This window comes from Petaurus breviceps, unplaced genomic scaffold (assembly GCF_028583685.1).
Source record: "Petaurus breviceps papuanus isolate PSGF00001 unplaced genomic scaffold, PetGlider_PUasm1.0 185, whole genome shotgun sequence".
NCBI lineage: Eukaryota > Metazoa > Chordata > Mammalia > Diprotodontia > Petauridae > Petaurus > Petaurus breviceps.
The window spans coordinates 32,598,457-32,618,990 of NW_027185797.1; the positions used below are offsets into that span (position 1 = coordinate 32,598,457).

At 43.7% G+C, this 20,534-nt stretch overlaps 1 protein-coding gene across 1 annotated transcript in view; it reads right to left on the bottom strand.

Annotated features, from left to right (window-relative positions):
* DNAH11 (dynein axonemal heavy chain 11) overlaps positions 1–20,534 on the bottom strand; it is a 303,071-nt gene that overhangs the window by 101,431 nt on the left and 181,106 nt on the right. The window contains exons 50-54 of the mRNA XM_069088738.1: positions 20,119–20,280; positions 19,731–19,924; positions 15,989–16,151; positions 14,041–14,164; positions 13,267–13,409 (exon numbers count right to left, since the gene is read on the bottom strand). Coding sequence (XP_068944839.1) covers positions 13,267–13,409; positions 14,041–14,164; positions 15,989–16,151; positions 19,731–19,924; positions 20,119–20,280 — 786 coding nt within the window. The remainder of the gene's footprint in view (positions 1–13,266; positions 13,410–14,040; positions 14,165–15,988; positions 16,152–19,730; positions 19,925–20,118; positions 20,281–20,534) is intronic.

Below are 20,534 nucleotides of genomic sequence, written 5' to 3' on the forward strand. Positions count from 1 at the left end.
TGGATCACAGATACATGAAGAGATTCAGAGGTCATTTAGTCAGGTGCCTTCATTTTATACTTGAAGAAAGAGCCTTAGAGACAGGAAGGGGCTTGTTCAAGGACACAGAGACACATAAAGAATATATAGCAGAGCCAGGCATTGAACCTGGGTCACGGAATCAAAAAATCATGGCATCTGGCAGTCTGGTACAACCTAAGTCTAACCCAAATTCTTTCTACACCATCCCCAACAAGCAAGCACCCAACATTCACTGGAAGACTTCTGGGATTGAGGGAGGATCTATTAGTTTCTAATGCAATCTATTCTGGTTTGTTTTTTTTAATCGTTCCAACTGTTAGAATGGTTTTCCTTACATCAAGCCTGACTCAGTCTTTCCAGTCCATTACCTTTCCTTCCTCATTAGCCTTGGTACTCCCCTTCAGGGCTGAACAGAATAAGCAGAAAACCTCTTTCCCGTGAGACCCTTCAGAGACTCGGAGAAGCCCAGCTCTCCTCTCCAGGCTTCTCCTCTCCAGGCTCAACAGTCACAGTTCCTTCAATAGACCTTCCTACAGTAAGATTTCAGGTAGGACTTTGTCATCCCTGCTGTGTTTCTCTGCTACTTCCTGCATGATCATGTCCTTTCCAAGCTGGAGCGTCTAGTGCTGGGCATGATACTCTACCTACAATCTGTCCAGGCTGGAGTCAGGCAGGACACTACATCTTTTCATGCATTCCAAGAGGGCATTGACTTTCTTGGCTGCCATATTATGCTATTGACTCATTTGGAGCTTAAAGTCCATTAAAACCTGCAGATCTTTTTAAGACAAAATGTTAACTATATTTTTCCCAGCTTCTACTTGTGAAGTTGAATTTTTGACCTTAAAAGCAATAGATGATGTGTATTTTAGAGCTTTCATAGACCTATAGTCACTCATTCCCTCTAACAGGGAAGATTAAAATCCATCTATCTTTTTTCATCTGGGTGATGCTTGCCCATGTCTTACTACTAAATGTCTCCCTTTATTGGTCTTGACATCACATAGATGCCAGTGGACCATGCCAGCTTTGTACTGGTTATCCTTTGATCTTGGTAAGTGACTGACTCTCCTCCTCTTTTAACATAGCTCCTAACATCTCTAGGCCACTTTTCCTACATAATTTCTCATTTGTAACATGTTTCAGCCTAATCATGCCTGCCGTATGCCTCTCCATTGCCCTTGTAGGTGATCTGCAACTTTTTTTTTTCCAAAGCATGGTTTCCATGACTCATAGCAGAAACATAGTGGTGTCAAATTATCATTTCAGTGAGAATCATGGGACCCATTACAAGACCTGTGTGATTTCCCAAGGATAATTTAGTTCACTCCTTTCCTCCTATTCAAGACTGTGACCAACTAATTGACCTCCCACAGTGTGTGCCTAAGTTATATGTGATGATGTATCAGGTCTCTGGGTCATTAGATTGTAAGCTCCTTGAGGGTAGAGAACGTCTTTTTCTTTTCTTTGTGCCCTCAGTGATTATTACAGTGCTTGGCACACAGTAAGGGCTAAATGCTTAGTGACTGACTGTCCATCTAACTGCATGTCATAGTTGGAACAACAGGCATGTGTCATCCACTTGGTTATTCTTGTGTAGATAGTTACATTGAACTCTTTTGGGTGATTATGGATTCCATGTAGGAGTCTCTACAATAATGTAGGACTTGATGCAGTTGATACAATGTTATCTGCAAATAGGAACAACTCAGAACCTATAAGGAATGCCTAGAATTCTGTGTTTGATATTCATGCTCCATCACTCCAGCAAAGACCATGGGTAAGAATATCTTCCTGTTTTATTCATCACTTGATACTAAAAGTCACTGAACAAAGTTATCTCTGGTTTTATATCTTCAGTGGAACTTTGTATATTTTTGACATATGAACAGGAAGCCTTTCTTGAAGGAGAGGCTTTGGGGCAGTGCTTAAGGATTTGTTTTTTTAATAGTCAACAAATACTAAGCCCAGTGGGAGTTCGGATTTTCTATAGAAGATCTACTGGTGCATATTATTTGCAAAAGCCTACCTAATTTCCTTTTTCTATTTTCATCAAGGATGCCCTTGATGTTTGTGTAGATTTTCCTGATGAAAAATTTTGTAGAGATGAGAAAGTTGGCATATTGATCAGTTATTGCTGGTCAGTTTTTTTCCCTGGTATTTATAAGGTTCATGGTTTTGATCTTGTCCCCTTTTTCTGATACTATGACAACAGATTCTTCAATGTCCTTGCAACTGTGTTGTCTCCAGCACAGGAAATCAGTGTGTATCCTTGGTGTACACATTAGTTTAGTCCATTCCCTCTTCCCATTTTTAAATTTTTAGTATAATTTCTATATTCTGAAGAAGCACAATGGAGACCATGTTTGTGGTCACATTTGGTGACCTCACTGTCACTGACAGAAAATAATGGTTTATTACAGAAATATTTTTTCTCAAATAATTTCTATTTTTGCATACTGTTTGTCTAAGGTTTTCTAAGTTTCACTAAGAACACTCTAAATTTCTTCCTTAAATCCCCTTTGTTTGATTTTAGTTGGGTCTCTTGCCAGACTTTCTTCAAATCTGTTTTGCCTCTGTTGCTTCTCACTTCCAATCTGTTCTCTCCTCAATCCTTCACGTTCCTCCATAAGGTTTTTTTTTTTAAAGTTTAGATTCTAAAATGGTGTTACCATTGACTACCATCTCTTAACTTGGCAAGGAGGTCAAATTGTGTTGGCTAGCTGAGGTGATTTCTAAGGCTCCTTTGGTTTCCTTGTGTGAAGAGTAGTTCTCATGGGTTAATTTTCCTTAGTTAATGGTGATTACCTTATCTAAGTTACCTAGGTAACTTACTTAGCTGATGATATATTAGTGTCTGTTCTTGTATCCATTTACCATTTTTGTCATTAATAGCTTGTTTAAATAGGTCAGGTTGGAGTTGTCTCAAGTGTGATATCCTCTCACTTTTAAAAAATGCTTTTGATCTTTGCCTTAAAAGGTGTGACTATAAGCTAATTGGAAGCAACTGATTTGAAAACCCCACATCAATAACCAATCATTTCCTGTCTTTTAAATATTATCAATTTCTTTTTGGGGGTGGGATTTTATTTGGCATTTGTCATGCCTCAACTTTCCTCTTTAAAAATATTCATGATAAATTGAGATGAGCAGAACTAGCTTGATATCGTACACAGTAACAGCAATATTGTATGATGATCAAGTATGAATGACTTAGTTGTTCTCAGCAATATAGTGATCCTCCAAAGAACTCATGATGGAGAATGCTATCCACCTCCAAAAAACAGCTAATGGGGTCTGAATGCAAATTGAAGCACACTTTTTTACTTAATTTTTTGGTCTGCATTTTCTTTTACAACATGATTAATGTGGAAAGGCATTTTCCATGACTGTATATGTATAACCTATAACAAACTTCTTGTCTTCTCAAGGAAAGGAGGATGAGCCAAAGGGAGGGAGAGAATTTAGCATTCAAAATTTTTTGAAAAAATGTTAATTTTTTTTACATATAGTTGGAAAAAAATAAAATATTTGAAAAAATTTTCATGATATGACCACATATGTATAATCTATAGAAAGTTGCTTTTCTTGTCAAGGAGGTGGGAGGGAAAAGAAGGAGGTAGTAGAGAATTTGGAACTCAAAATAAAAAAAATGAAAGTTAATTTTTGTTTACATGCAATTGAGAACAATAAAAATTTAATGTAAGAAAATAAAAACAATGTATGATATATAGTCAGGAAGCTTTTCTATATGCTAGAAAGCTTCATCTTACTAGATTTGGCCCCAAAGTATGGCCTATTAATACTTTTTTGGATCTTGATTTGATCACTTAAAGCAACAGCCATCACTCAGCTCTGTGATTTTATTGAAGTCATTGATCAAAATTTCAGGCAGCCAAAGAACTTCTAAGGGTAGCCCAGAGCTGATGAACAGACACCTCCTTCCAGGCTTGCACTAAACTATCAGTGGCTCAGCCATCATTACTTGAGTCCAGACATTAACTGGTTCCAAATGTATCTAAATGTATTATCCTATGGATAGCATGTAAGAGATAGGACTCCAGACTCCTAGTATTTATGTAACTAACATTTGCATAGCACTTTATGATTTGCAAAGTGTTTTATGCATAATCTGGTTTTATCCTCACACCTCCCTGGGAGGTAGGTGCTATTAGCATCCTTACTTTACAGATAGGGAAACTGATGTGGACAGAGGCTAAAGACTTGACCAGGGTCATACAGTTAGTAAGCGTCTGAGGCAGGTTTTAGATTCAGGGCTTCCTCATTCCAAGTCTAATGTTCTGTCCACCATGCCACCCCTCTTCATAAGAACTGTAGATTAAAGTCTGAAGAATGTCTTGACCTCCCCAGATGGTCAGTAATGAAGTATTATTGTTCAGTCAATTAATCAATGAGTATTTATTGAGGGCCTACTATGTGCCAGGTGTTGGGGACACAAGTACAAAGAATAAGGAGCTTACTTCTAATAAGGGAGATAAGAAGTACACAGAAAAATAAAAAACAGTATAAAGTAATGAAATCATATAAAAAGGAGTTCAATACAGGGTAGGCTGGGAAGGAAAGCATCAGCACTTGGGTATGGGGAGGCTCAGAAAAGGCTTCATGGTGCTTAAGGCGCTCACATATGAGGCAGGAGCAAGGAAGAAATGTGTTTCAGGTGCGAGGGACGGCCAGTGGAAAGACATAGGTGTGGGAGATGGAGCGTCCTGTGTGAGGAACAGAGAAAGGACAGTTTGGCTAAATTCCAAAGTGTGGGAGCAGGAGGAACGTCCAACAGAGGCTGGAATTTTCAGACTGGGGTCAGGTTAGGAAGGATTTTGAAAGCTAATCAGAGATGAGGATATTGGATTCTCGAGATAACAGGGGCCACTGGAGCTGATTGAGGAGGGGAGTCAAAGAGTCAGATCTGAGCTTAAGGAAAGTTACTTTGGAAGCGTAGAGAGGATAGACTGGTGTGGGGAGGGCTTTGATCTCAGGCTCTGAAAACTTCATTTTCCTTGCTATTCTACGCTCTGCTCGAGCCCATGATTTCATCCACGCGGCCAGTTCCATGTCTTAGGATTTCAATGAAGTCATTGTCTAATAGTCCCCCTTCTGACAATGAGCCTCCCTGAGCTTGGCCAGGACTGTCTTCAGCTGGCAGGTGTATTAGCTATGGCCAGACACAAACCTAATGCTGTGCCAGTTTCGTAGAACATGCCAGAGCTTGAACATTTGCAGAACAGCCCTTTGACCTCAGGGTCATCTTCAACCATGATGAGGTATGGGACTAGGTAGAAGTCTTTAAACTACAGCTGATTTCTAAAGGCATAACTTTCTACACTGAGCTTAAAATCTGAGAAAGACAGCATCCTCCATCTTGCGTGTCTAGTATCTAGCCAAGTTTCTCCTTTGTGACTCATGAAGGAATAGCTTGTACTTTTAAAGATGAACTGAATCCCATGACCACTACTTGGCAACAGCAGTGACACAGGGTACCCAAGGACTCTGGCCCAGGGCAGCAATTTTACAGGAAGCAGCAGGGATCTTACCCACTGTTGCTTAAGTAAAGTAAGCTTTCTGTGCCTGATGGAAGCAAGCCAGGATCTAAGTCAAGGTAGTGGAAGGTGGTTAGGTCAAGCAAGACCAAGAAAAGAAATTACAAAGGGAAATTCTCATTCTGCAAGGAGAAACGCAATGGCACAGGGCCATAATTTTGAGAAGGCATTTGGTGCCCATCCATCAGCTCTGAATGGGAGCCAGTGACAGACCATCCAGATCTTCCTGTAATGGGAGCTGTGCCTTGGGGTTTGTGGGTCACTTCTTACACACAGCCAGGTTCTCACTGTCCCTGCATTCCCACTGGGAATTGGTGTTCAGTGGTGAGCGTGGTTAATGGGGTGGGAACTCTGCAGAATTCAGTTTGACCTGCCAGGTGGGCTCACTGGGCCTTGTCAGACAGTCAGCTTGCCACGGAGATTGAAAGAAGGCTCCAAACCTCAGACTGTTTAGTAGATGCCCCCACCCCAAAAAGAAAAGAAAAAGGCGAGATCTTTGAAAGAAATTGTTTCAATGAGTCAGAGAGGACAAGCTTCATCTAAACCCATGACTGAATGAGGATGACCACAGCTGACTCTCACTGTGTGCTGTGTAATTTACAAAGTGCTTTGCAAATCCATAATATGATTGGTTCCCTCCTGATATAGAAACTTCCTCTACCAAAGCCAACCATTTAGGGCTTTGTCCCAGACACAGACAAGTTAAGCAATTTGACTGCCAGATCTCCCTGCCTAGAAGGCAGGTCATCTACCCAAAATGCCATTCCAATCATCTCAAAAACCCTTCAAGATCCAGAGGGGAAGCATAATCCTCATTTCAGTTCTGCAGAAGAGAAAACTGAGGTTCACAGACGATAAGTGCCTTGTCCAAGGTCCCAGAGAATCGATGGAAGACACTTCCAAGGTAATCCATCTGTTCCAATCTGTCCCTAAACGAGGGAGTGGCATGTGACCTAAGCCTTGAGCAGATCCAGGGATGCCAAGAGGCAGAAATGAGGAAGGGCAGTGTTCCAGGCATGTGAAAGCCTAGAGGCAAGAGACAGAGCACTGAATGCAAGGAAAATGGAGGACAGTTTCACTAGATGAGAAATATCACAGGAGGAGCAGGGTAGACAGACTGCCAAGGACTTTAAAGGTCGGAGAGAGGACTTTGGATTTTTTTCTTAGATGTAACAAGCAGGCTCTGATGCTCTGTGAGCAGCACAGCGACATAGCAAGTTGGTAGCTGTGTGGGAGAGGGATTAGAGCAGGAAGGGACCAGAGGCAAGGAGACCAATTAGGAGAATATTCCCATGGTTCAGTCAAGAGGTGATCAGGGCCTGAGCTAGGGTGGTGGCTGTGACAGAGAATATTAATGACTGCCTTGTACAGGAAAGGAGTGTCTCTCCTCATGTGTGAATCCATGTCTCCTGTTATTGTTCCCAGAACTGTGAATTTACATACAAAGGGACCTACAGAATCATGTCAAGGTAACAGGCTGGGGGAAAGGAGAGGAAAGGGCCAATTCCTGACCCTTTTAGGCAGTAATGGATTCACGGGGATTATAGGGATAGAAGAGAAGGTCAGAGAGAAGAAAAATTAGACTTCCATTTCCAAGGACTTTATCCTTATTTGAAAATCACAGACAATTTGGTTGTACAAAGACAGAAATTGATACTCTGCTGCTGCTGCTCCTGCATGTGGCATTGCCTTGGGTCCAGCCATCAGTTCAAGGGTTTCATGGGTATAAAAGGGCATTTCTAAGGAGGTTGCCAGGTCTGTGATCAGGGAGGCTCCTCTAGTCTGGGTTTGTCTATAACCTTCCAGTCAAATCGTTTTCTCCTTTCTCTATCTGCTTAATGATAATGTATTGATGCCTCAAACAGAGCTCTAATGGTGCCAGGATCGGCACTAAGGCACCTTCTGCATGGCCCAAGAAGATATATGTGAGGGGTTCCAGGGTTCTCCTTAAGAGATTCTAGATACCAAATGCTTTAAGCCTTTTGTGATCTCATACTCTCTCCAAACATATTCACCTTCTTATACTAGACAACTCCTACCCATGTCCTCCCATCAATTCTCCCTGGGGGGAGGTTGGGTGGGAGGGTCCCTCCAGTGTGCTGGTCCTTCTCAGGATCTTGACATTACATAGTGATGGATCATAGATATGGTGCCCATCTGTCTTCTCTTGTTCTCGCTGGATGACAGACCCACATTTTCCTCCTCTCAGACCTGAGATGTGCAAATATTAATGACTGCCTTGTATGGGAAAGGAGTGTCTCTCCTCATGTATGAATATCCCTTTATGCCATTTCTTACAATTCTTTGTTGGCAACGTGACACAGTCTGTTTGTACATGCCATGTATTTCTCCATTGCCTTTTGGGCTACTTGTAATCATGAATCTTTGGAAATTATGGTATTACAGCATGTGATTTTGTAGCTTTATTGGAAGAATGTTGATGATAAAAAAATTGGGTTTCTGTATGAGAGCTAAGTTAGGGGTCATAAAAAGCACTCTGTAATTTCCCAAAGGCAATCTAGCCCACTCTCTGCCTTCTATTCATTTCCATAAACTCCATAAACTATCTGTAGTATTTGCAGATATGTGTACAGGTGGATGAATGCAATAGGCTGCCTATCCAACTTCATATAGTAATCTAAACATATACCATTTTTCATCCACTTGGTTTTTCCTATGTGGATAGTTTGACAAAATGCCCCCCCAAAGGAAAACAATAGAATGCCAAGACTTTCTTGAAGTATTTAGTCAAGAAGGGACTTTGGTTCTAAAGTTCTCATAAACCAAAGTGTTAGTAATTCATGACACATTACCCTGAAGATATATTATAAATGATCCCAAACTTATCCTGAAAAACCTCTGATATTCATTGACATATTCACTCACCAAGCATTTATTTATTTATTTTTGCTTTTTGGAGGGCAACTGGGGGTAAGTGACTTGCCCAAGGTCACACGGCTAGTTTTTTTGTGTTAAGTGTCTGAGGCTGGATTTGAACTCAGGTCCTCCTGACTCCAGGGCCGGTGCTCTATTCACTGCACCACCTAGCCGCCCTCACCAAGCATTTATTAACACATGCCAAGTACTGTGTTAGGTTCTAAGGATGCAAAGATAAAAATTCTGCCCTCATGGAGTTTACATTCTATGGAAATACTAATGTTCAGGAATATAGGAAGATATGAGTTCAAATGTAACCTTAGACATTTATTAGATTTTTGACCCTGGGCTCATCACTTCACCTGTTTGCCTGTTTTCTCTTCTGTAATATGGGGATGATCACAGCACTGACCTCTTAGAGTTGTGAGGATTGAACGAGATCATAATTATAAGCATTCAGCACAGTGCTTGGCACATACTCGGGGCTATGTAAATAGTCCCTATTGTTACACTATCCCAAAGTAGAAGGTTATCCTGTCTATGTAACCTGATCATTGAATGAATGCATCAACAAGCTGGACATGCCCACTCCATGTCAGGCTCTGTACAAACCACTAGGAATTCTAAGACAAAAGTCAAACAGCTCACAGCCCACTGCAGGAGACTGCAGGCACATACATGATTCTTCTCAAAATGTGTATAAGTAAATACAGGTCTATGGGGAGGCAAGAGAAACACAAGCCTGGGGATCAGGAAAGGCACATGTATAACACGGTACTTGAACCTGAAGAAAATCAGGGATTTCAGGAGGTACAGAATTGTGAGGACTGCCGTGTGAAGCTTTCCATGAGGATTTAGTAAGTGCAGAGCTACAGTTCAGAGGAAGGGGCATGTCTCCCCCAAGCCCTGCAGTGAAGTCTGACCCCTCCCCAAATCCCACCTGCCACAGAGTAGAAGAGGAAGGGGATTCCTCTAGTACCAAGTCACCGTGGAGATCTGCAGAGCCTGTCACAGTGTAGGCTCAGAAGAGACCAGGGGAAAGATGGAGACTTTGCTGGAATGAGGCAGAAGAACAGTGGAGAGTGGGGGCCTCCTGCTTTCAGTCCTGGTTTACTCTGTGCTCAGCCTCACTCACCTGCGCCTCCAGAGGTCTGAGGGCCCAGACCAGTCATGTTTCACTCTCCTCAAGCTCCTTCTGAGGCTCCATCCTATTGATGAATTTCTCCCACAGCCTCCATTTGGAGGAAGGGTCCAGCTAGCCTCCACCCCTGGATTTCCCCACCATGCCCCAAGGAGGGTACCTTCTCCTCCCCATTGCCTTTCAAACTTTGCATTGGAAAGTGAGCTCCCTGAGGGCAGGCACTGTCTTTTGCCCTCTTTGTAACTCCAGAGTTTAGCACAGAGCCTAGCATATAGCAGGTTCTTAAGATATCATGCTCACTACCTGCTCTGCTTTCGACCACCACTACCCTGCTCTCCATACTTCCACCCAAATCTCTGCTCTCTGGCCCAGTGTGAAGGTGATTCTGGCCTCTCAGTTTCTCTTCTTCCTGTTCTTGAACCAAGCACACACAGACCTTACTTGGATTTTATGAGGGTTTTTTTTAACTTGGTGAGAATGGGAAATGGAGCACTGAAAGGGCCACTCCTTCCTATCCCCCTTCTTTGCCCCACCCTAGAGAAAGCTGCTTATTGCTGCGACTGGCTTACGGAATCTTTGGACAACTATTATAACTAGAGTGAGATTCCTCTTTTGTACCAACCTGGGCGTTTTATCACTGGAGCTAAGGAGAGGTGTATGAGGAAGAAAGGGAGGGCTGGGCAGATGGGAGGGGGCAACTTCAGGAGCCCTGCCAGACAAGCCCAGTGCTGGAGCTGGTGGGGAGGGGAGAGAGAGGAGCAGCCTGGGCGGGGGCACTTTCTCCTTTCTCCCACTGTCAGCTGTCCCCTGGATCTGACCCTTAGAATATCTAGAAGTGAAGGAAAAGAGGTCACAGGAAACAGCGGGTTGGAGAAAGGGCAGTTACAGAGGCAGGGTTTACACCAAATAGTAGCAATGAAGAAAGAAGGAAAATTCCTGATTGTCTCAGCTACCTGGGCAGGACAGTTATTTCACCACCAATGGCGGAATGGAAAAAGTCCTGGCTCTGAAGACAAAGAACCTGGGTTTAAACCCTGTCTCTGACACTTTACTGCCTGTGGTACTATGCCACTTAACTTTCCTGGGCCTCAGTTTCCTCACCTATAAAATGGGGGAGTTGGACTAGCTGAGCCAGCTCTAAGCTATGCGCATGAACCACGCTGGGACACAAGGGATGGACACACGACAGTTCCCTGGTAAGTGAGAGAGACTGCCTGCCAGGCTGCAGACAATACACCCGCTTCCCTGCCCTTCTTCCCATTTCAACTATTATTCTAGGATTCAGTGGGAAAGCACATTGCAGGTCAGGACAACCCAAAGCAGTGTGTTCTGTGGAAAGCACGAGGTACTTGGGAGGACAAGGCAGTCAGCACTCTGAAAGGACAGCCTTGGTGACTCAGCGGTGGCTGCACCTTCTGCAAGGTTTTATCTGCAGAGGTCGGAGGGACCCTACAATGGGCCACAGGAACGGAGTGCGAGTACAGCAAGCTCGCCCCTGAATGCAGTCACGCCTACTGCACGCAGCAGGCAGCCTCTGTCATCCAGACAAACAGCCAGAGCAGACCCCTAAAAGGGGAGGGCCGAGGAGGTGCAGGGGCAAAGTGCCCTCAAGTTATGGCCGCTTCACAATCTGTTCCTGTTTCACACTTGAAGAAGAAAACAAAAGCCCATTCACAAATGGAGCCAAGAAGGATTTTTTTACATGTTAAAATAATTTGATTGTTTTGAAAAGTGTTAAAACCGCTCTTAGCTCATGGGTTGTACAAAGGCAGGTGAATGGCCAGATTTGACCTGGGGACCATAGCTTGCCGACCTCTGTTCTGAACAGTCAAGATCTTGGTGAATGCTGACTCTGAAATCCAATCTACTCCTCACAGCCTTGTGTCATCTGAAAATCTGGCCAGCATTCCATCTCTGCCTTTCAGATCACTGTTAAATGTTAACTGATACAATATTTGGGGCTCTCTACTAGGGAACTTCCTTCCCAACTACAATGAAGCATTTATTCATGACAACTTTTGAGGTCTGCTCATCTAGCCAGAATCCCAGAACTGGGAGGAAGCTTTGCAACCATCGAGTCCAATTCATAGCCTAAAAAACTGCTCTCCACTATAGCACATCTGGCAAATGGTCATCTAGCTCTTGGTTGAAGGTCTCAAGGGAAAGGAAAAACAAAACAAAACAAAACCCTTACCTTGGGAGGCAGCTCATCTTCCATTGGCACAGCTCTGGTCTAGACTTGCCTGCTCACCCACTCACTATCCATGATTCTGACTCCTGTCCAAAGCCACCTAACTTTACTGTCATGTAGTCCCTGCCTCTCCTTGTCCATAGGGATAGCAGGAGAGATTGTGAAATGTTTATCACCACAGCTTAAGAAGGGCACTGATAAACTAAAGAGTATCCAGAAAAGAGACACCTGTGTGATCAAGGGCCTTGAAGGATTGGCAGAAGGAATTTGGAACGTTAGTTCTGGAGAAGAAAAGACTCGGTGTAACTTGGAGCTGTCTTTCAGAATTTGAAGAAGGGACTAGGCTTGTTCAACTTGACCTCAGAAGGCAGAACAAGGTAGAAGTTGCACAGAAGTAAACTGAGGCAGTGGAAAAACCCCTTTGTACCAATTAGAGTTGTCCCAAAGGGGATTGGTCTGCCTGGGGAGGTGGCAGACTTCCCTCCTCAGAAGTCTTTAAGCAAGACTAGATGCACTAATCAGATACACGGTGGTGAGGCTTCCTTTGGGGTAGAGCTGGGAACAGAGAGCCCACAGGTTCTCCTTAAGTTGGCAGTTCAGTGACTCCTCTGAAGTAGTCTGGAACAACAGATCTTAATTTACCAGAATTCTCGGGGAGGGGTCTAGGTTGGCCAAATTTCATCCCCTTGTAGATGGGTCTCTTCATCCTGGACAACCCCTCCATCATGCCAACCCACTTCTGTCATTGGTGGTCCCTCCCGGTTCCCCATCTTGGGGAAGGGCTGAGGCTGGTCAACCTTCCTTCCCGCTCTCAGCTGTACTTTTGACTTTCAGGATTTCAACACCATGCCTCCATAGGGGCACCTTCCTCCTGCCCCTTCAATTTTCAGCTGCCTTTTGTGTGCCACCTTCCCCTATCAGAATGTATGCTCCTGAAGGGCAGGAACTGTCTTTTTTACTGCTTGTAGTGCCTGGCACAAAGTGAACACTTAAGAAATGTTTGTAGCTTGCCTTGCCTGCTTGTCTGCCAGGGATCTGCTCCTACCCCTGTCCCTCACAGAGGTGAGTTGGTTTTGGTTTCTTGCAACAAGCTGGGATGATGAGAATCTAGTCACCTATTGATCTCTCTAGAACATCTGTACAACACATGCAAGCTTGGTTCTCTTCCTGTTCTAAGTAGTTTAGGTTTTGATACAAGTTCTCATCCCAAAGATGGTGGCATCCCAGGGCTGGTGATGTGCTCTCCACTCTGACCTTGTGAGCTTACCAAGATGATCTGATGTCTTGGAGCACATAGATGAGTGAGTGGGATACATCCCAGACCTTGCCCCTGGGAAACCCATGCATTCTTTCAACATGAACAGCTGAAGTCTAAGCCCACATTCCCAGTCCTGAAACAGGATCTCCCCCCTCCCTTCATCAGTCCCCACAATGGCATTTTAGCTCAGTATCTTTTACAGAGGGTGCTGAATCCTTACTTTGAGCTGCCGCCGCACTCTGGTCAGAAAGAACTTCCAACAGTTTTCTCTTGTGTCTATGATGCCCAGGCCACGGACCTCATTATGAACTCCAGAAATTATCTTGTCCATGTCCTCCTCAGTGAAGAGATCTGGGATTTCTCCTGGCCCCAAGAGAGTTACAAGAATCACCAGGAGGTCATGCCATATTTAATAACAGAAGAATGCGATCAAGTCAAGGGATCACAGGGTCATAGGGTGATAGGGTCATAGGTTAGAGATGGAAAAGACACCAGAGCCCATGTAGGTCAGTCCCCCATTTTTTAAAAAGAGGAAATTGAGGTACAGAATGGGGGAGTGACTTTCTCAAATCCATACAGGTAGCGAGAAGCAGAGGCAGGCTTCTCTGATCCCAAATATCACACACTTCCCATTGTACCAGAAATCCAGCCTCCTGTCTTTTATAGTCTAGATTCTCTAAGTGTTGAGGGAGATTCCAGGGAATGACCAATACCATTTTACTTCACAGAATGTGCAAAACCTTCATGGAGAGGATAGCCCTGCCGCTCAAGTTCGACTTGCCCATGTGGAATGACTTTGACCCTGCTAAGGATCTCCCTGAGGTTCAGCATCTGTAAGCAGTCTTAAAAACCCACACAGCCCAAGCTGGCTGGATTGGTAGGGTTCTCCCCAGGGAACACAGCAAAGACAAATGGTCTCTCTTTAAAGTTCACCAGCACCACAGATCATTCGTTATCAGGGAAGATCTTTCTGGGGACGTGTTGGTTTAATCACCTGATGCCAACAAGTCATTAATCAGCACGAGGAAGCATTCGTCCAGAACCTGGGCATCTGTCAGCAGAAACACAACGGGCATGTTCTTGGCTCCTGTCTTGATGTACAAATTGGCGAGATCTACCTGTAAGGAAAGGAGACCATCAGTCATGTTGGTTAAAAACTAGGGTTGCCACTGGGGTGAGGGCAGCCAGCATGGCAGTGATAATGATACCCTGGGCAAATCATTAACCTCTCTGGACCTCTGTTTCCTTATCTGTAAAATACAATACACAACAACAAAAACGATAGCACTTACCTCACAAGGCACTTATGAGGATCAAATGAGATAACATTCATTAAGTGTTTTGCAAACTTTAAAGCTTCATTACTGCTTTTTATTATTATTCTCCTCTCCCACTTCCTTCTCTTCCATTAAGAGGAAGGGGCGACATATGTAGTAGCTAGTATACTGAGCTTGGGAACTAGAAAGATCTGAGTTCAAATTTTGCCTCAGATACTTACTAGCTGTGACTCTGGGCAAGCCACCTAACTTCTGTCTGCCCATCTTTAAAGTGGAGATATTAAGAAGATGTCTTGCAGGGTAGTTGTGAGAATCAAATGAGATAATCTATATAAAGTGTTTGCCAACCTTAAAGCATTATATAAATGCTAGTTATATTATTTTCTACATACATAGGTTTCTCTCAAGCTGGAGTACTGGGCATGGGTACACTCTTCTAACCCTGGGTAAATCACAAGTGACTCTAGAACTTCTCTATAAAGTCTTGGGATGGGATGGGGGAACTGTACCAGGAAGGGATTTCCTCATCTCTTGGCAACCTACTGGAAAGCAAAGAAACATCTCCACCTCAAACACATAACTATTTATGATATAATGAAGTGATATAAGAGTCAGTGAAAATCAACACAGAGGCCCCTGAAAGGAATGCTGTCCTCAATGCTGATCAGGCATCCCCTAGACCCTCAGGTTCCATTTGCAGAGATACGAGAGACCATGCTTTCCTTTCCTAACACTCCTTACAAGATGCACACTGCACTGGTGTTTATATCTCCAATTAAGTCACTGAAATACATAATAATTTATGCCTAAAAGGAAATATGCAGGAAACTCGTGCAATTTTCTTGAATTTGCCCGTAGACCTGGGTCAGCTCTGTCTCTACTAGACCACGTTTTTGTGAAGTTAAAATAACAAAGGACTTTCATGGCAGCAAAGATGAAGGAAAAAAATCTAAGTCATGCAAATGGGACAAGGTTCATCTTGGTTGGAAGACAAGAGAAAAAACAGCCAAACGAAAACTACAATCAATTCTCTCCCCAGCAGCCTAATACTGCTACTAATAACGATCACAACAATAATATTATTAATGAGAATGATGATATTAATGGATAAGGTCTAGACTTGTGATTACATTGGTACAAATGATTCCCAGATGTGGAAATTCCCACTATCAGTGCAAGTTAGCACCTTCTCTGTATCATATAGTCTTAGAGAATTGCCTGGAGCACTGAGAGGTCAAATGACTGGTCTAGGATCACACAACCAGTTCATGTCAGAGATGGGACTTGAATCTAGGTCTTCCTGACCCTCTATTCACAGATAACAGCATCAAGGAACAATAAATAAAGCCCAAACTATGAGCAGTTCTACAGCACTTTAAGGTAATCAAAGGGCTTTACATTTGTAATCTCAGTGGAACCCAGCAACTATTTTGTGAGTAGGAGATGACAAGGTATTATTATCCCCATTTTGGAAGTGGGGAAGCTGAGGCTCAGAAGTCAAGTGGTTTGACCACGATCACACAGCTATTTAGGGGCTGAACTTCAAGACAAACCAAAGTCTTCTCAACTCTGATCTAACTTTGAGAGGAGCGAGCATGGACTTTGAGCCAAATCATCTTGGGTTTAGCATCTTCTGACAGAACAGTCAGAGGCTTCTGTGCTTACCTTGAGGTCTGGGAGCCCATAGTCTTTCCTCAGTGTAATCTGGAACACCTCAAAGGAGCAGATGTAGGCTGCTAGCCGAGACAAGCTCTGTTTGCCGCTGCCTCCCACCCCAATCAGGAGAGAGTAGCCTTGAGAGGTGTGCAAGATTCTGCTGATGCGGCACCTGGGGAGGAACAAGAGGCATCAGCTTCCATCAATCAATCAATCAATCAATCAATCAATCAATCAATCAAGATGGATTAAGGGCCTCCTATGTGCCAGGCACTGTGCTAGTAGCTGGGGATATGAAAAGAGAGCACAGGGACATACCTTGTCCAAGCAGAATTTAAATGTATAACTATTTCTTTTTCAATATTTTAAATTTTAGCTTCAGAGAGATGGCACAATTTAAGGACTAGAGTGAGGGGAAGTCAGGATACCTGGGCTTGAATCTGACTCACAAAGCTGATTAGGTGGCTGGGGACAGAGTGCATAGATTGGGGGCTTGGAGTCAGGAAGACCTGAGTTCAAATCCTGTGTGACCTTGGGAATGTGCCTGCCTCAGTTTCCTCAACTGTAAAACAGGGATCATATTAACACCTGTCTTTCAAGCATCAAATGAGATAGTATTTGTAAAGTGCTGAGCACATAGAAAGCACTTAATAAATGCATGTTCCTTTCCTTCCACCCCGATGTGACCACGGACAAGTCACACAACTTTTTGTTGTTTTTTAAGTTGTTTGTTCCAGTTATCAAAAATCTATTTCCCCTTTCAACTTAATTGATAAAAAGAAAAACTAAAACCGAACCCTTGTAAAAAATATGCAAAATCAAGTAAAAACCAATTCCTGTCCATCAACTGGGTCCAAAAAGTCCAAGTCTCAGTCTGCATCCGAGCCCATTGCTTTGCAGGTTGCTTTTCAAACTTTCAGGCTCCCCATCTGAAGAATGGGCACAGTGAAACCTGTACCACCCATGTCACTGGCCTGTTGTCAGGAAAGCAGCTCTCCCGTTTGAAAACCAAATGTGAGACAATATCCTGGAGGCGGGGGACTATTTTGTAATCTGCATGCCCAAGGTTTAGCAGGGCATAATAAATATTTCTGGTATTGAGTTCTAGTTTACCTTTGTGAGCATGTCCCCTGTGTGCTCACATTCTACCGCCCAGTTTCCCTGCCTTTTCTATCCCAATACTGAGAATAACAGAGAATTTGGTGCTTGAAGGATCTTATGGATCCTTTAATATTGACAGCTGGCACCTAGATGAGCCTCCTTTTCCTAAAGTTAATGTACTTTCTGTTCACAGTGACTTCTAAGATCTCGTAGCAAAGTGACTTTGAGCCATAGAATGACTTTGAGCTAACGTTCACCCAAAGCAATCACAAAGTGGGATCTCTTTGTTGTGAATGTAACCCCCCTTCCCCAGGAGGCTTTTCCTGGGCTGGCCCCAGCTTCCAGAGGTCGCCTCACTTCCCTTGGCTGTCTGGGTTACTGAGAGATCTTTGACCCAGACTGGGAGGTGCTCCCCAATCCCTGGTGGGAGAGACGGCATTTCCTCATGAGCCACTAGGAATTCCACTGTGTTCCCCACTATCAAAGCAGTCACAGATTATCTTTGTACCCAGGTCATGATGCAGGACATTCAGAGCATGCCTAGGGAGCTCAAGTTCATTCAAGTGACCCTGAACAATCAGTGCCATGTGTAAAGGACAGACAAGGGTTGGGGACCATGGATTCAAAACTGGAAGGAACCTCAAAGGCCATAGAGTTCAAGCCTCTCATTTTTACAGATAAATACACTGCGACCCAGAGGGATCATAGCTCTAGAGTGGAAAGGGGCCTCAGGGGAAATCGAGCCCATCTTCCTCTTTTTACAGATTAGGAAACCGAAGCCAAGGGAGTCACTGTATCACATAGGCTAATGAATGGTAGAGCCAAGGTTTGAACCCAGAGTGCTAGCATCCCATATGGAACCAAAGCTGGGGAAAGGAGGAGTATAATGATGGCCATAAAGAACATAGTCAAGTTAGCCCATTGCTGGGCACAGGGGCCGGGCAGATTATGATACTGGGTCTCAGAACAACCATGTCAACCTCATAGACTCACCATCGTAAACAAAAGTCAGTGATCTAAGGGCGAAAGAACCGCGAGCTACCCGACTCTAGGAAATGCTTATCGATTTTATTTTCTTTTGTTAAATTGACCATTTTATTAAAGTGCATTTAATTTTTCTCATTTCCCATAATGATTTGGAGATAAGCCCGCGATCTTGAAGATTACACAAGTCCCAGGAGGTCCTACCAAGTTGGAGGGGCTCCGGGCATGGGCCCAATGATGCCCGTATTGTCTGAGGACCAGCCTAGTTGAACCTGGAGAGGGCATTATGAGGATGACCATGGCAGCCGGAATTTTTTAGCCACAGCAAATCTCAAAGACGATCCAATGACTGAGTTACAGAGGGGTTGTAATTTGCATGAGAGGAGGGACTATCTACACAGAGAGATCAGGCATCTTGAAATACTGGTTATCTCACACAAGGAACAGGTTTTAGTATGTCAAGGACCTGTGACTTAGCTGCTATAGGAATCTCAGGTGTGGGAACTCCGTCCCCTCACTTGTTGCAACCTGTTTACATCTCGGAGGGTTGTCTGGGGCTTAGAGAGTGAAGTGACTTGTCCAAGGTCAAACAGTTTGAAAGTGTCAGAGGCGGTATTTGAACCCTGGCCTAACCAGCAGCCCTGTACATTGCATGATGCTATGGTGTCCACAACAACACTAGCATTTACATAATGCTTTATGTACGCCATCTTACTTGAGCCTAGCAACCCAGTACAGTGGACATTGTTGTCCCCATTTCACAGATGAGGAAACTGAGGATAAGACAGATGCCATGACCTGAATGGGTCACACAGTTAGTAAAGATAGGAGGCAGGATTTGAACTTGGCTCTTTCCAGCCCCAAGTCCAAGACTGTCCATTCTGTCTCCTAGCTGTTGTAAAGAGTTCAGATAAGCAGAATCAGATCAACGAACTTGACCTCAAAGCTTGAAGTCTGCTAGGAATTACACTGATTCCATTAATTGGTCAATTTACCAAGAAACCCACTCCAAAACAAAAACAATGGGACCTGCAGGCTCCCAGCTAAGTGAGGGACTCTAGGAGATGGCTAATTATGAAAATATTTTGTGTTTCATGTCAACAACGGCTTGAGATGTGATGGTCCAGGGGATCTGATGTGACTAAGTCTTCCAAAATTGTTAACCCGTGGAAAAATAAAGAGAAGCATAGAATAACAGGACCTCAGAGCAAGAAGGGCCTCCAGTGACTATCCGGTCAGACCCATTCTTGAAAAAGAATACCTTGGACCATGTAGCTGTGTGGCAGTTGGCACTCAACCTGTGGGAGAAGACCTGTGATCATGGAGAAGCCATGATTTTATGTCCACCTTCGGGCAGCTGCAACCCTACTGGTCAAGCAGCCCCAGTCACCGGGAAGATTTTCCTGACATCATGTAGACATTTGTCCCTTACAAATTCATTCACTGCTCCTGATTCTATCTTTGGGGTTAAATAAAACAAGATCTACACCCTCTCCAAAAATAGCCCTTCAAATACAGAAGATGCTCTTCTGGCCCCTTACACTTTCTCTTCCGAAGGTTATACATGCCTGGGTCCTCTGACCAGTGCTCCCGTGACACCAAGGAGCCATTTCTCTTTGTGGTTTCCTCTCTTTTGAATGGGAGATGCCATCTTGTATCAACTTACACATGTTGCATGGCATCTTCAAAGAAGACCAGTGGCATGGCCGCATTGAGCTCATTGTGGCTGTCCAGGGTTTCTGTCAGCACCGCCTTCAGTGTTTCCCAGTCCTTCACTGGCATGTAACATGGGTCTCCAACACCGTTGGCAAAGTGGCAATAAATGAGGGGCTGCTGGAGCAGAATGGACTCTTCTGTGCCCTGCGGGACGGAGGGAGAGAAGCAGTGACATCAGAGACCCAGGGAGGTCATATGAGGAATGGAGTGAGAGGAATGGGCTGCAGACTTCCCCTCTGGCTAAGCACAGCCTCAGAAAGACAGTTTTTCCTAGTCTCAACTGTTCCTCTGCACCAATACTGTTGAGACTGGGGAGGGCCCAGTCTCGATACACTTACCTCGAAATATCTGTGAGCAGTTTCTAGCAGTTTCTTCTGAAACAAATCACAGTCTTTTTTATCTATCAGCTTATCTCCATAAACTCGGGACGATTCATGAAGCCAAAGGCGTATGAGATCCAGGGGCACCGTTAAGCACTCAGGAGTGGCAAATAATATTCCCTACAAGAAAAAAAAGGTAGAAAAACAAGACCAGGTCAGAGTTTGCTCTTTTTAGTCATTAACATTTTCTTTTGTTTGAGAAATTTCAAGGAAAATTAAGCAAAATATATAGAATTTCACATACTTTAATGCTACATTCACATATATGTATCTATATATATAGTCATTAAATATTTCTGAATTTCATGCAAAACTTTTTTAACTTGTTAAAAAAACTGGTACCAAATTCTCTTTCTACCTCCTGCTTCTCCCAC